General features: G+C 42.8%; 1 protein-coding gene across 1 annotated transcript in view; it reads left to right on the plus strand.

Annotated features, from left to right (window-relative positions):
- LOC115090396 (inter-alpha-trypsin inhibitor heavy chain H4-like) overlaps nt 1-15,721 on the plus strand; it is a 236,158-nt gene that overhangs the window by 120,106 nt on the left and 100,331 nt on the right. Inside the window, exons 16-17 of the mRNA XM_029599426.1 lie at nt 3,055-3,105; nt 12,732-12,773. Of these exons, the coding sequence (XP_029455286.1) occupies nt 3,055-3,105; nt 12,732-12,773 (93 nt within the window). The remainder of the gene's footprint in view (nt 1-3,054; nt 3,106-12,731; nt 12,774-15,721) is intronic.

A 15,721-nucleotide genomic window follows, 5' to 3' on the forward strand; every position in this document is an offset into this window, starting at 1 on the left:
CAGGAAGATCCCAACACCCCTGGTATCAGGGTTAGGGACTGTGTGCAGGAAGATCACAACACCCCTGGTATCAGGGTTAGGGCACTGAGTGCAGGAAGATCACAACACCCCTGGTATCAGGAATAGGGCACAAGTTCTAGTCATATTGACTGATCACATTACTTTTTTTGTCAACTACCAACAGTTTCCATTTCCCATCCCCCCAACCATCACCTCAGTTGGAACCTTGGTAACATCAATAGATAAGAGGGCAGCCAGCCAATAGGAATACATATTCATTCCTAACTGACCTTTAGTGACCTGGAAAGTGTCAATAATTTGTATCATTTTCTGTTAGTGTTCCTGAGTTTCCATTTCCATTTCCCATCCCCCCAACCATCACCTCAGTGGGAACCTTGGTAACATCAATAGATAAGAGGGCAGCCAGCCAATAGGAATATATATTCATTCCTAACTGACCTTTACTGACCTGGAAAGTGTCAATTTGTATCATTTTCTGTTAGTGCGCACTAACACGATTTAACGATTTTTAACGATAAATCGTTAGAATTTCTATTGTATTGTGTTCTATAATGATTTAAGACGATATTAAAATTATCGGACGATAATTTTAATCGTTGAAAAACGATTCACATACCTAGTCGATTGTCCAATGATCATATATCTGGAAAAATCAAACACAACAAAAACGAACATTATCAAACAACACCTACATCCTAACATGAGAAAACTGAAAATGTTCATACATCTTTTATGTGATGCCATGTTTGCAATAAATGGTTAAAACAATTTATTTATATTAGAATTCTAACTTTTGTTTCCCCTTGTTTTGTTTTGTTGAATTGGTTAATGAAAGGTTTCTACTTTTGGGTTGATTGCAAAATAGTGTTAAACCATGGGAAAATCAAGGCTGCTGCGCTGCTCAACTGGTAACCAGTACAGGGAAGCCAATACAGGATTAATATGGTTCTGCATCCCTGTACCAGTCAATAGCCGGGTAGCCAAATTCTGGACAATCAGTAGGGCCCTGATGGAACTGGCTGGCAGACCCAAATATAAGGTGTTGTTGCTGTAATAAAGAGCAGCCAGGATTAAGGCTTGTAGCATGGAACAAGATTCCTGTGATAACAGCAATGGTTGCAATTGCCTTAGCATGTGTGATCTGAAGAAAGAACTTTAAACAATATTTAGTATTTGTGGTTTTATTGACAAATTTGTATCAGTGACAATCCCCACATTCTTGAAATGTGGCCTTTGATAATTATTTCTGAGGGGGCATCAGGGGAAAGGGGTTTTCACATTGTCAGCAAAATTACTTTGGTCTTGTTAACGTTAAAAAGGAATTTATTGTTTTGAATCTATCTCTTAACTATCTGAATGAAAAGGACATGTAGGGAATCTTTGGTTTCCCTAACTAAAAGGAGTATACCAATTGATTGAAGAGGTTTTGTGTAGAGATTAGTAAGAGAGGTTTGGGTTGTGCTCCCCCATGTGGGAACTGCAGATGGTGATCGTAACTGTTTATAACCCCCCAAAGAACTATCTAGCCTCATGCATTTTTAGTTTGGATTTAATTGAAGCAGAAGCTCTCTGCCTCCTGCTTGCTAATTTTTCCTAATTTATGGGAAAGGAATAAGGAAGTTTTCCCATTTAGGAGTCAGCCTCCCATTGACTTGTCTATCCAATCTTTAAGCTTAATTTTGAACTCTTTTAAACCAAGTTTTGAGAATTCCTTGTGAGAGCCAATTCCCTGCCTGGTTGCAGTGGAATGGGGCACCTGTATTAGGGATATGCAGCAGGGACGGATTCATCCCATTACATAAAGGGAGTGAGAAGTGCCCACCAAGTGCTACAATAGGAACTAGAGTGCTTCCAGTAAGAGTAGAAACTTTAGTAAAAAAGGGAGTCACAAGTTTATTATAACTTTCTTCTGTCTTATAAATTATGGGGCTTAAATTAAGAAACAAATTGGAGTATAAATATCATTCAGTCATCTAAACAGAAACCACCTTTCTTCTCACCATGTGTCTATTGGATGCAGAGACAGTGTTAATTAGAAATGCTGTATACCAAGGATGGAGGAAGGACTGACATTGCAAAAAGCAGGGTATAAGAACTATTCTTCATCCCCCCACATCTTGAATCCTTGGAATCAGAAAATAAAACTCTCTGAGGGGGGAGGGAGACTGAGACACAGTGAATGAAGTTGGAAAGAAAGGGTCCATCTCTTCTTTATTTACCTATGTGCCCCTGGGAGCAAGTAAAAGGATGTGACCCGCCCCAGGGGTTAGAGACACAAAAATCTTCTCACAAAAAAAAACCCAAAACAGAAATACTACTTCGGTAGTAAGTCACTGCTGTCCCTCTTTGTGCTGCAGGGTGGGAAACACAGAACTTCTCTTCTCTGACATCCTCCAGGCAGAAGAAACAAATCTTCCCAGAGACAGGAACAGATACACAATCGAAATATAATTCTCCAAAACAACTGCTTACATAAAACTGAGACAACCTCTTCCTGACTGGTTGGGTACTGAACAGGGATGTTCTCTCCCCTTTTCCAATGTATCTGACCATGGGGCCTAGATAGGAAGGCTGAAGATCTCCACAAAACTTAACACCCCTCCTTCCTCAAAATCCAACTCAAAATGGCAGATTACTCTCTAACCCTCCTGCAGTTATGCATGTGGGAAGCAGCACTCTCCGCATGCTTAGAGGATTTCCTAGCTAGGAATAGTTTGCTCCCTCCTCACTCCCTTAGCAAAGCCTGAGCTAGAGACATTTAGTGGGGGCCCCAGGATGGGGATCTCTACCTACAGTTTACATTAGACAAGATATTCAACCTAACTTTATTTGGGATGAATATCCATACAAAATTGTCTGGTTAACTTTGCCTGCATACGATTGGGCTTAATATCAAATCCTTACTTATTGTAAAATGGCAGGGTTCTTTTTTGCAGCACTATATCAGCAGATTAGCAGGGTACATAGTACTGCCACATTGGAAATACTTCAGTAGCTTCTACCATCTTCAACTTTCTGTCTTCTTTTCTGCAGATTTTCCAGTGTCACGTGACTTTCTCTACAGTCCTCCGGCAAGAGATCGAGGTAAGTTATACAGCTCTTACCTGCTTCACCGCACTTTCTAAAATGCAGAATTTGCCAGATTAATTATGCATTCATAAATGGTATCTCTACCCTTCGATTGCAATTTCTAATGATGGCTAAATATAATGAAAATAATTTATTGACCTTAGTTACAAATCACTAATAGAATAAGACAAACAGTCAGGGTAAGTACAGATAGAAATCAGTCAAGCAAGATCAGAATACTAGGTCACATGAGTATCGGGTGAAAGTCATCCACAGTTTCTATGCTGACCTTTATTTCTTTATTTGTCTCCACTCCCCAGCAGGCTGTACTTACAGGTTCCTGTAGAACAGACAGACATATAGATGAGGTATAGGTCCAAGCATTGACTTCCTTTTTATCAGGTAACCGGTCAGGTTTGGTATTGGGAACCAATAGTTTCATTCCTGGACCAGAGCTCAATAAAATCTGCAGATGAGTAGGCCCAGTGTCCAGGGCAGGGCAGGTCCTGCTCACCAGCCAGCAAGTAAAATACAGAGTCAAAACGGAGGATGAAAGTTCAATGGCAAGAAGCTGGGAAGCATTCATATTGCTGGCAGCACTTTTTTTTTTTCCAGTAACCCCTAAGTACTGGTCATCCAACTATTCTGGTTCCTATGGGGTATAGTTTTGGAGGATATATACTTGGGCCAATCCTCCTGGGGCTTTGGCCTTTTCCCATGTTCTCAGCCAGGGCATCTGCATCCTGACCGGTAGCATCTCTGGTTCAAATCCTACCACAATCGGACCTCACAGTTTTAAGTAACAGTATAGTTGCAATATTTTGAAAAGCAGGACAGCATGCCGTAATGCTCTCTTGCTCTCAGTTATTTAATTATTTATTTATTTATTTTTAATTTTTATATACCGATGTTCTTGTATGAAATACAAATCACTCCGGTTTACATAAAACAGTGAAATTCCCAAAAAAGGGGAGGGGCTTTACATAGAACAATAGAACAAAGTACCAATTAAACAAAGTATAAATATAGTTATAAATTCTACTGCCAAATCATTGTTTTTGAAATGCTTGATGGGCTGACTGGAGGAGAGGGAATGGAGCAGAACACTCTTGTTGCTCTGCCTCTCAAGTCTGAAAGAAGCGGGGGAACCTGCATTCCAGGCTGTTCCCCCACAAAACAAGTCCTGTAGAGAATGAAAAACTCACTGCTCAATAAGACACATGAGAGTTGTTTGGTGGTTTCCAACATTTTTCATTTACTGTTAGGTGCAGTGATGTGTGTAAAGTCTTTACAGCTGTATACTTCACTTTAAAGATGGTACAATACTTATCTACTTCTGGTTAATGGTCTCAGGCCACACAACTATATACACTTCTACAAGGTAGCAAGAACATTTAGTAGTTGGCACTTTGTGGTTGCTGGTCCCCACAGTATACCATCATATAGAATAGACAGGATCTCTTGAATTCCTGCTTAATCAAGTGTTATTATTATCCTACCCCTTTTTTCGCCAAGTCTCACCCATGTGAAAAGATGCAACCGGACTGGTAGGCAGTGTTGTCCTGGGGGTAAAATATATCTAAACTGCTGCCATCTCCTCATTGCTTCTTCTACTCTGCTGAAGAGTCCATACCAACACTAGGGGTCCACACCCTCCTAGAAACCCGACTCCACCTCCTGGTCTGTTGCTGGGGTCCACACCCTTCTGGGGAGATCTGACTCTGCCTCCTGGAATGCTGCTGGAGTCCACGCCCTCCTGGGTAACCCAACTGTGTCCTCTTTTTCCTGGGGAACTGCTTGATCCCCCGCTGAGGTTGTCTTGCTCAAGGGGGACTCAGGGTCAACTCCCGATCTGCCACTGGTGTCCCCTTCGTCTTGGGGGCCTACTCGATCTGCTGCTTGGGTCCACACTCTCCTGGGGGACATCTAGATCTGCTGCTGTGGTCCCCTTCCTTCTGGGGGCTGCTTTACCTCCAGATCTGCCAGTTCTTATCCCTTGGTAGGTGAGTTTTTTCTGGCTTGGGTTTACAGCTCTATTAGGCTCATGGCTTGTTTACTGTTCAGTGATTTGGGTCCTGTACAGTCTCAGCTTTCAGTTATTTTTGCTCCGCTAAGCTCATGGCCTGTCAGTCGCTGTTACCCAGCCTGGATGGGTTTTCTTCTCTCAGCCAAAAGGCCAAGACCCAGGCAGCACTATGGAAAGAGAATGTGTGCACACCCTTCCATCCTGCCTTGCCTTTTTTTTCTGTTGTCTGAGAACTGGGTACCCAAGGCTCTGACTTCCCTTTTTATTGAAGGTGAGAATCTGTTTGCTTCCTAGGACTGTTTTTCAGTACATTTTCTCTCAAATCTCTCTCATTCAGAATTCTCCAATGTAGGACTCTCCAGTCATAGTTCTTTAATTTAGGATTTTGCTATCCTTTGATTTAAAGTAATATTTGACTGCACGTTAACAACAGTAGTTCAGGGGGCTGTGACATGCAAATCCCCCACCTGAGTCTCTGACTCATCTATTCAATGGTCATTTAAGCTTCTTCACAGTAAGGGATCTGACAATCTTTTCAATCTCAGTCTAGGTTTCCTGGGCTGCCATATCATGTTACAAGGCTGTGTTGTCCTCTTTTTTTTCCTCTTCTGCAGTTCATTTAACTGGTAGCATCGCTTTAGCCTCAATTTCCCTTGAAAGTTGGGTTTCACATGTGCCAGTGATGTGCTCCATCTCTTCTTCTTTCCCTTATCTCCTTCCTCTTTCTCTCAGGATGTCTGAAAGTCATCCTCTCCTTAGATTCTTATGATCTCAGGTTCCACTTACATGAAGAGAACCTTCTCCATTTATTAGAAGAGAAAACTCAAGCAGTTTAGTTGAGTCCAAAAGGATTTGGCACTCCTAAAGGAAATAAGTTAAAGGTGGTATGAGAGGGTAGAAAGAGACTCTCATTCAAAAGCTCATTCTATGCAGCTTAAAGTTGATAATTAGAAAAATAAGAGCACAGCTTAAGAGTTGTTGCTTCCTTGAAAGCAAAATGTATCCACAAGAGTAACATGGTAATCTCTGTAGAAAAACATTGGGGACACTACCATTGCTGGCTGCCACATGGCGAGCTGCAAACCCAACTTACTACAACCTGTCTCCCCATATATCCAAATGGCATATTCCTGTCCGAGTATTAGTAGGGGACTGACAGGATCCCTACATTTAAATAAATGTATAAATACTGATATTAAAAGGTTTTTGTCCAACTGACTTCAGGAGTTAGCTAGACAATCCTTGTTGTTTTAATTCTTGCAGCTCCTTATCCCCACTGCTGACCAGCTATATTTTGTTGGGCCAAATCAGAGCTTGCATAAAATTTAGCTGGACAAAAAAGGAGGACTTGAGACTTTCCCAGTGTGCAGTTAAGCTTTGGCCAGTCAGTGCTAGCTGTCCTAAGCAAACAATTAACTCTGGTCAGCTAAATATCTGGTGCATAATTCGATGGACAACTTTATCTGTATAGCGCTGTGAGGGAGTATACAGAAAACTCCCTGAGACTAACTTAGAGGACTGAGAACAGCTGTCTTTCCTGGTCCTCCTTAAGATTGAGACTCACAGGGAATCCTGGATGAAGGGAAGAGTCCTTAACCAGAATATAAGACCTCAGGGCCTAGAAGGGTTAAGCAGGCCCTGGACAAGAGACATAGTCCCAACATGTGAGAAGATCTGCTACATTTAAGGTTTCAGACTGACATTGTTAAGATCTGCTATGTTTATGTTCAGGACTTGCCTGAAGTCAAGGTGAGCTGAGTCCAAGTGAATGTTTTGCTAGTTTGTACTTTCCTTTGTGAGTTGTGAGATTCCTGAAGCCAAGGTGAGCTGCTTAAGTTGTTTGGTTTTGCTGTGCACTACACTTTTGTTTGTTTTCACTGTACATAAATGACACTTAAGGAACAGCCAGAGTCTGCCTCCTTTTTCCTTCTGGCTGTTCCCAAACTGCTACTGCTCAAGTTACCACAAGCCCCTACTTCAGGGTTTCTGTCTAAAATATACAGGGGTCACACTCTGTCATGGGGTTAAGTCATTGTATACAGCCACAACTCCATTCAGTTCTGGGGTGTAGATTCTCTGAATGGAAGAAGAATGAAACTCCAGTTCCCAAGGATGCAGAAGGGAACTATCTCTTTCTCTCTCTCTCTCCTCCTGGGTATACTTGCATTTTGTTGAATGGATGATAATCACGCTGGACACTTGAGTGAAGTGTTCTAAAAAAAAAAAAGAGTTTACCATAAAAAATCTGCAGGGGTTGACATCAGGCATTAGTACATGTTCTTGATGTTATGTTGAGTCTCCATCCACAGTCTCCCGCCTGTTTCTCTGGGTAAATATCCATCAGGGAGACTGGCACTAACATGACCTCTCTTCCCAGGATTTGGAAGATAGACTCTTAGCAGCGAGGGCCCATCTAGAAATGGGCTCCATTCCCAAGATGAAAGAAAAAATATATAAGGTCACAGATTCTCTCCCAGAGTCCTATCCACTCAGTCCTCTCTGTTCCTAAGTGTAGACTCCAGTGGGGGTCTCCAGCTCAACTCTTTTTTCTATCCTCACTCTCCTCTCAGATGTTACAAATGCATCTATGAGTTTGAAAGTCCCAAATGCTGCAAAGATTTAAAATCCTCAATCACCTCTCCCAGCAGGAAGTGTTTCGCTGAAAGTGGACCCTTGGCCTGGTGCAGGATTGCTACGGCCCTCTGGTCGGACCCGGAGAGCACCTGCCACCAGGAGGCGGATCACAGGAGGAGACAGAAGCTAGCTGGACTTCACCAATAGCAACCCGGGGTTCCCTCAGGTTGAGCCCTTGGTTACCCGGCCTGCCTGGTCTTAGGTGGGCCTCACAGGGTCTCCTAGAGAGAAAGTTCAGAGGGGTGCCCACCATGAACACGGGTGCGCAGTCGGTGCCCAAACAGGGAAGTCCAGAGGTCGCAGGAGGCCAGAAGAGGGTGTCCAAGTATATAGCGATGATCAAGGCCAGAGTATCAGTCCAGAATGGTCAGCCAAAGTAGGGGTAGTATTAGGAGTCAATCCGTGTGATGTCAGGTCAGGCAGAGGTCATGTTCCATGAGATCAGTCCAAAGGGTACTACCAGGAATGGAGAGACGAAGGAACAGGAGATGCTGGACCAGGAGACACTGAAACAAAAGACACTAGAGCAAGAGACACTGGAGGGCGAACTAGCAACACCGGAGTGTACAACCCGATTGCCAAGGCACTGTTCAGGGGAACGGGCCTGCCTTATATAGTGGGACTAAATGGTGTCATCATGGAGTGCTGGGTTTCGGTTTCCCGTGCTTGGCCCTTTAAATAAGGTGACATCAGCTGCGTGCCGAGGAGAAGGAAGATGCGGAGCCCTTACTGGAGCTCCGCTGTGAGGCCGGCATCGGAAATGGTGAATGGGGGAGCTGGGGACGCTGCACACTGGCTGCGGCAGCAGAGGAGATAAGCCCGGAGCTTGTAGATGGAAGGGAGAGTTGAGCAGGACTGGCCGAGGAAGCACAACAGGAAGGGTGGCCAAAACTTATTTTATTTATCTGTTTTCAAAATTTATAATCCTCGCTCCTACAAATGTGCTTGAGGTGGTTCATAATAAAATAGACATACATAAATGCAAAGGATAATAAAAGATATCACAGCAATAAAATTTAAAATAAAAATTACATCTATTACATTACAACATGTAAAGGTTGCTCGTGGTTTAATCTTGTTGAGCCTACATTAATTTACCCAAAGACTTGGGAAAAGAGGTAGGTCTTTAAAGCCTTCTTAAAAGTTTTTGTACAAATCATTGTTCGCAGCTGCTCAGGTAAAGTATTCCAGATAGTCAGACTGGCCACTGAAAAAGCTCGATCCCTAACACACAAATATGTATGAACCTTGATGATGGGACCTCTAGGAGATTTTTATTTGCAAGCTTGATTTTACGGGGTGAGTGATAAATGCACAAAATAGTGTTATTTCAAACAAAAAAAAGCAAAACAAAAATAGAATTCTAATATAAATAAATTGTTTTAACCATTTATCGTGAACATGGCAGCAGATAAGATGCATGAAAATTTGTAACCACTGCCTCTCACCACACAACGGGCCTAAGGCGATATCAGAAATATGCAATGGTATTATCATTCATCTGCCAGTTCGTTATTTTAATTTATAACTTTCCAAAAACTCTTGACATTATCTCCTATTATTCATGGAACATAGAAACCACCCTCACTCTCTTCAATAGTCCCACACTAAAATAATCCAAACATATCTTCTCTATGAGCATCATTGACCACTCATCTCATATACAACAACTGTTTGACCATTTCTTGAAAACGACTTGAGCTCATGTTTCGAAGACCAAAGTCACCTGCCTCAGAGGTAATGTTTCTCACATTCAAAAATGCTCTGTCGATTGTCCATTGACCATATATCTGGAAAAATCAAACACAACAAAAACGAACATTATCAAACAACACCTACTTCCTAACATAAGAAAACTGAAAATGTTCATACATCTTTTATCTGATGCCATGTTTGCGATAAATGGTTAAAACAATTTATTTATATTAGAATTCTGACTTTTGTTTGCCCTTGTTTTGTTTTGTTGAATTGGTTAATCAAAGGTTTCTGCTTTTGGGTTGATTGCAAAATAGTGTTAAACCATGGGAAAATCAAGGCTTTGTATTGAATGCGCTGCTCAACTGGTAACCAGTGCAGGGAAGCCAAGACAGGATTAATATGGTCCTGCATCCCTGTACCAGTCAATAGCCGGGTAGCCAAATTCTGGACAATCAGTAGGGCCCTGCTGGAACTGGCTGGCAGACCCAAATATAAGGTGGTGTTGCTGTAATAAAGAGCAGCCAGGATTAAGGCTTGTAGCATGGAACAAGATTCCTGTGATAACAGCAATGGTTGCAATTGCCTTAGCATGTGTGACTTGAAGAAATAACTTTAAACAATATTTAGTATTTGTGGTTTTATCAGTGACAATCCCCACATTCTTGAAATGTGGCCTTTGATAATTATTTCTGAGGGCGCATCAGGGGAAAGAGTTTTTCACATTGTTAGCAAAATTACTTTGGTCTTGTTAACGTTAAAAAGGAATTTATTGTTTTGAATCTATCTCTTAACTTTCTGAATGAAAAGGACATGTAGGGATTCTTTGGTTTCCCTAACTAAAAGAGTATAGCAATTGATTGAAGAGGTTTTGTGTAGAGATTAGTAAGAGAGGTTTGGGTTGTGCTCCCCCATGTGGGAACTGCAGATGGTGATCCTAACTGTTTATAACCCCCCAAAGAACTATCTAGCCTCATGCATTTTTGGTTTGGATTTAATTGAAGCAGAAGCTCTCTGCCTCCTGCTTGCTAATTTTTCCTAATTTATGGGAAAGGAATAAGGAAGTTTTCCCATTTAGGACTCACCCTCCCATTGACTTGTCTATCTAATCTTTAAGCTTAATTTTGAACTCTTTTAAACCAAGTTTTGAGAATTCCTTGTGAGAGCCAATTCCCCGCCTGGTTGCAGTGGAATGGGGCACCTGTATTAGGGATGTGCAGCAGGGACGGATTCATCCCATTACATAAAGGGAGTGAGAAGTGCCCACCAAGTGCTACAATAGGAACTAGAGTGCTTCCAGTAAGAGTAGAAACTTTAGTAAAAAAGGGAGTCACAAGTTTATTATAACTTTCTTCTGTCTTATAATTTATGGGGCTTAAATTAAGAAACAAATTGGAGTATAAATATCATTCAGTCATCTAAACAGAAACCACCTTTCTTCTCACCGTGTGTCTATTGGATGCAGAGACAGTAGAGATGTGAATCGTGTGATCGATCGTCTTAACGATCGATTTTGGCTGGGGGGGGAGGGAATCTGATCGTCGCGTTTTTGTTTTAAATCGTTTAAATCGTAAATCAGGGGAGGGCGGGAAAACCGGCACACTAAAACAACCCTAAAACCCACCCGACCCTTTAAAATAAATCCCCCACCCTCCCGAACCCCCCCAAAATATGGCCATATGGCCGGCGCCATTTTGCAATATGGCAATACAGCCATACGGCCAGCGCCATTTTGCAATACGGCAACAAGTGCAAGAGGTCGCTCCCGGACCCCCGCTGGACTTTTGGCAAGTCTTGGGGGGGTCAGGAGACCCCCCCAAGCTGGCCAAAAGTCCCTGGTGGTCCAGCGGGGGTCCGGGAGTAATCTCCTGTGCTCGTGACGTCGGGGGACAGGAACCAAAATGGCGCCGGCGCTACGTTTGCCCTGTCATATGAGAGGGCAAAGGTAGCGCCGGCGCCATTTCTATCAACGCAGCTGTGGCCCGAGAGTGGAAGATCACACCGGGACCCCCCCACTGGACCCCAGGTAATTTAAAACATTTTGGGGGGGTTTGGAAGGGTGGAGGATTTATTTTAAAGGGTCGGGGTGGGTTTCAGGGTTGTTTTAGTGTGCCGGTTTTCCCGCCCTCCCCCTTCCCCTCCCCCCTCCCCCGATTTACGATTTTTGACGATAAATCAGGGGAATTCCTATTTTATCGTGCCTCTAACGATTTTTTATGATTTAAAATATATCGGACGATATTTTAAATCGTCAAAAAACGATTCACATCCCTAAGAGACAGTGTTAATAAGAAATGCTGTATACCAAGGATAGAGGAAGGGCTGACATTGCAAAAAGCAGGGTATAAGAACTATTCTTCATCTCCCCCACATCTTGAATCTTTGGAATCAGAAAGTAAAACTCTCTGAGGGGGGAGGGAGACTGAGACCCAGTGAATGAAGTTGGAAAGAAAGGGTCCATCTCTTCTTTATTTTCCTATGTGCCCCTCGCAGCAAGTAAAAGGATGTGACCTGCCCCAGGGGTTAGAGACACAAAAATCTTCTCACAAAAAAAAACCCAAAACAGAAATACTACTTCGGTAGTAAGTCACTGCTGTCCCTCTTTATGCTACAGGGTGGGAAACACAGAACTTCTCTTCTCTGACATCCTCCAGGCAGAAGAAACAAATCTTCACAGAGACAGGAACAGATACACAATCCAAATATAATTCTCCAAAACAACAAAGCTGAGACAACCTCTTCCTGACTGCTTGGGTACTGAACAGGGATGTTCTCTCCACTTCTCCGATGTATCTGACCATGGGGCCTAGATAGGAAGGCTGAAGATCTCCACAAAACTTAACACCCCTCCTTCCTCAAAATCCAACTAAAAATGACAGATTACTCTCTAACCCTCCTGCAGTTATGCATGTGGGAAGCAGCACTCTCCGCATGCTTAGAGGATTTCCTAGTTAGGAATAGTTTGCTCCCTCCTCACTCCCTTAGCAAAGCCTGAGCTAGAGACATTTAGTGGGGACCCCAGGATGGGGATCTCGCCCTACAGTTTACATTAGACAAGATATTCAACCTAACTTTATTTGGGATGAATATCCATACAAAATTGTCTGGTTAGCTTTGCATACGATTGGGCTTAATATCAAATCCTTACTTATTGTAAAATGGCAGGGTTCTTTTTTGCAGCACTATATCAGCAGATTAGCAGGGTACATAGTATTGCCACATTGGAAATACTTCAGTAGCTTCTACCATCTTCAACTTCCTGTCTTCTTTTCTGCATGTTTTCCAGTGTTTCATCACCCTGTCGAAAATCATCCGGGAAGATATTATGGTAAGTTATACAGTTCTTACCTGCTTAACCGCACTTTCTAAAATGCAGAATTTGCCAGATTAATTATGCATTCATAAATAGTATCTCCACCCTTCGATTGCAATTTCTAATGATAGCTAAATATAATGAAAATAATCTACTGACCTTAGTTATAAATCACTAATAGAATAAGACAAACTGACAGGGTAAGATCAGATAGAAATCAATCAAGCAAGATCAGAATACCTCAGTCACATGAGTATCGGGTGAAGATCATCCACAGTTTCTATGCTGACCTTTATTTCTTTATTTGTCTCCACTCCCAAGCAGGCTGTACTTACAGGTTCCTGTAGAACAGACAGACATATAGATCAGGTATAGATCCAAGCACTGACTTCCATTTTATCAGGTAACCAGTCAGGTTTGATTTTGGGAACCAATAGTTTCATTCCTGGACCAGGGCTCAATAAAATCTGCAGATGAGTAGGCGCAGTGTCCAGGGCAGGGCAGGTCCTGCTCACCAGCCAGCAAGTAAAACACAGAGTCAAAACAGAGAATCAAACTTCAGTGGCAAGAAGCTGGGAAGCTTTCATATTGCTGGGAACACTTTTTTTTTCCAGTAACCCCTAATTACTGGTAATCCAACGATTCTGGTTCCTATGGGGTGTAGTTTTGGAGGACATACTTGGGCCAATCCTCCTGGGGCTTTGGCCTTTTCCTGTGTTCTCAGCCAGGGCATCTGCATCCTGACCTGCAGCATCCCTGGTTCAAATCCTACCACAATCAGACCTCACAGTTTTTAGTTGCAATATTTTGAAAAGCAGGGACAGCATGCAGTAATGCTCACTTGCTGTCAGTTATAAATTCTACTGCCAAATCATTGTTTTTGAAATGCTTGATGGGCTGACTGGAGGAGAGGGAATGGAGCAGAACACCCCTGTTGCTTTGCCTCTCAAGTCTGAAAGAAGCGGGGAAACCTGCATTCCTGGCTGTTACCCAATAAATCAAGTCCTGTAGAGAATACAAAGGTCACTGCTCAATAAGACACATGAGAGTTGTTTGGTGGTTTCCAACATTTTTCATTTACTGATAAGGTGCAATGATGTGTGTAAAGTCATTACAGCTGTATACTTCACTTTAAAGATGGTACAATACTTATCTACTTCTGGTTAATGGTCTCAGGCCACACAACTATATACACTTCTACAAGGTAGCAAGAAATTTTAGTAGTTGGCAGTTTGGGGTTGCTGGTCCCCACAGTATGCCATCATATCGAATAGACAGATCTCTTGAATTCCTGCTTAATCAAGTGTTATTATTATCCTACCCCTTTTTTCCCCAAGTCTCACCCATGTGAAAAAATGCAACCGGGCTGGTAGGCAGTGTTGGCCTGGGGGTCCAATATATCTAAACTGCTGCCATCTCCTTATTGCTTCTTCTACTCTGCTGAAGAGTCCATACCAACACTAGGGGTCCACACCCTCCTAGAAACCCGACTCCACCTCCTGGTCTATTGCTGGGGTCCACTCCCTTCTGGGGGGGATCTGACTCTGCCTCCTGGAATGCTGCTGGAGTCCACGCCCTCCTGGGTCCTCTTTTTCCTGGGGAACTGCTTGATCCCCCGCTGAGGTTGCCTTGCTCAAGGGGGACCCAGGGTCAACTCCCGATCTGCCACTGGTGTCCCCTTCCTCTTGGGGGCCTACTCGATCTGCTGCTGGGGTCCACACTCTCCTGGGGGACATCTAGATCTGCTGCTGGGGTCCCCTTGCTCAAGGGAGACCCAAAATCATCTCCAGATCTACTGCTGGGGTCCCCTTCCTTCTGGGGGCTGCTTTACCTCCAGATCTGCCAGTTCTTATCCCTTTGTAGGTGAGTTTTTTCTGGCTTGGGTTTACAGCTCTATTAGGCTCATGGCTTGTTTACTGTTCAGTGATTTGGGTCCTGTACAGTCTCAGCTTTCAGTTATTTTTGCTCCGCTAAGCTCATGGCCTGTCAGTCACTGTTACCCAGCCTGGATGGGTTATCTTCTCTCAGCTAAAAGGCCAAGTCCCAGGCAGCACTATGGAAAGAGAATGTGTGCACACCCTTCCATCCTGCCATGCCTTTTTTTTCTGTTGTGTGAGAACTGGGTACCCAAGGGTCTGACTTCCCTTTTTATTGAAGGTGAGAATCTGTTTGTTTCCTAGGACTGTTTTTCAGTACATTTTTTCTCAAATCTCTCTCATTCAGAATTCTCCAATGTAGGACTCTCCAGTCATAGTTCTTTAATTTAGGATTTTGCTATCCTTTGATTTAAAGTAATATTTGACTACAAGTTAACAACAGTAGTTCAGGGGGCTGTGACATGCAAATCCTCTACCTGAGTCTCTGACTCATCTATTCAATGGTCATTTAAGCTTCTTCACAGTAAGGGATCTGACAATCTTTTCAATCTCAGTCTAGGTTTCCTGGGCTGCCATATTATGTTACAAGGCTGGTCCTCTTTTCTCTTTTCTCTTCTGCAGTTCATTTAAATGGTAGCATCTCTTTAGCCTCCATTTCCCTTGAAAGTTGGGTTTCACATGTGCCAGTGATGTGCTCCATCTCTTCTTCTTTCCCTTATCTCCTTCCTCATTCTCTCAGGATGTCTGAAAGTCATCCTCTCCTTGGATTCTTATGTTCTCAGGTTCCACTTACATGAAGAGAACCTCCTCCATTTATTAGAAGAGAAAACTCAAGCAGTTTAGTTGAGTCCAAAAGGATTTGGCACTCCTAAAGGAAATAAGTTAAAGGTGGTATGAGAGGGTAGAAAGAGACTCTCATTCAAAATAGAAGTCTCTATGCAGCTTAAAGTTGATAATTAGAAAAATAAGAGCACAGCTTAAGAGTTGTTGCTTCCTTGAAAGCAAAAAGTATCCACAAGAGTAACATGGTAATCTCTGTAGAAAAACATTGGGGACACTACCATTGCTGGCTGCCACATAGTGAGC

This window comes from Rhinatrema bivittatum, chromosome 4 (assembly GCF_901001135.1).
Source record: "Rhinatrema bivittatum chromosome 4, aRhiBiv1.1, whole genome shotgun sequence".
Taxonomy (NCBI): domain Eukaryota; kingdom Metazoa; phylum Chordata; class Amphibia; order Gymnophiona; family Rhinatrematidae; genus Rhinatrema; species Rhinatrema bivittatum.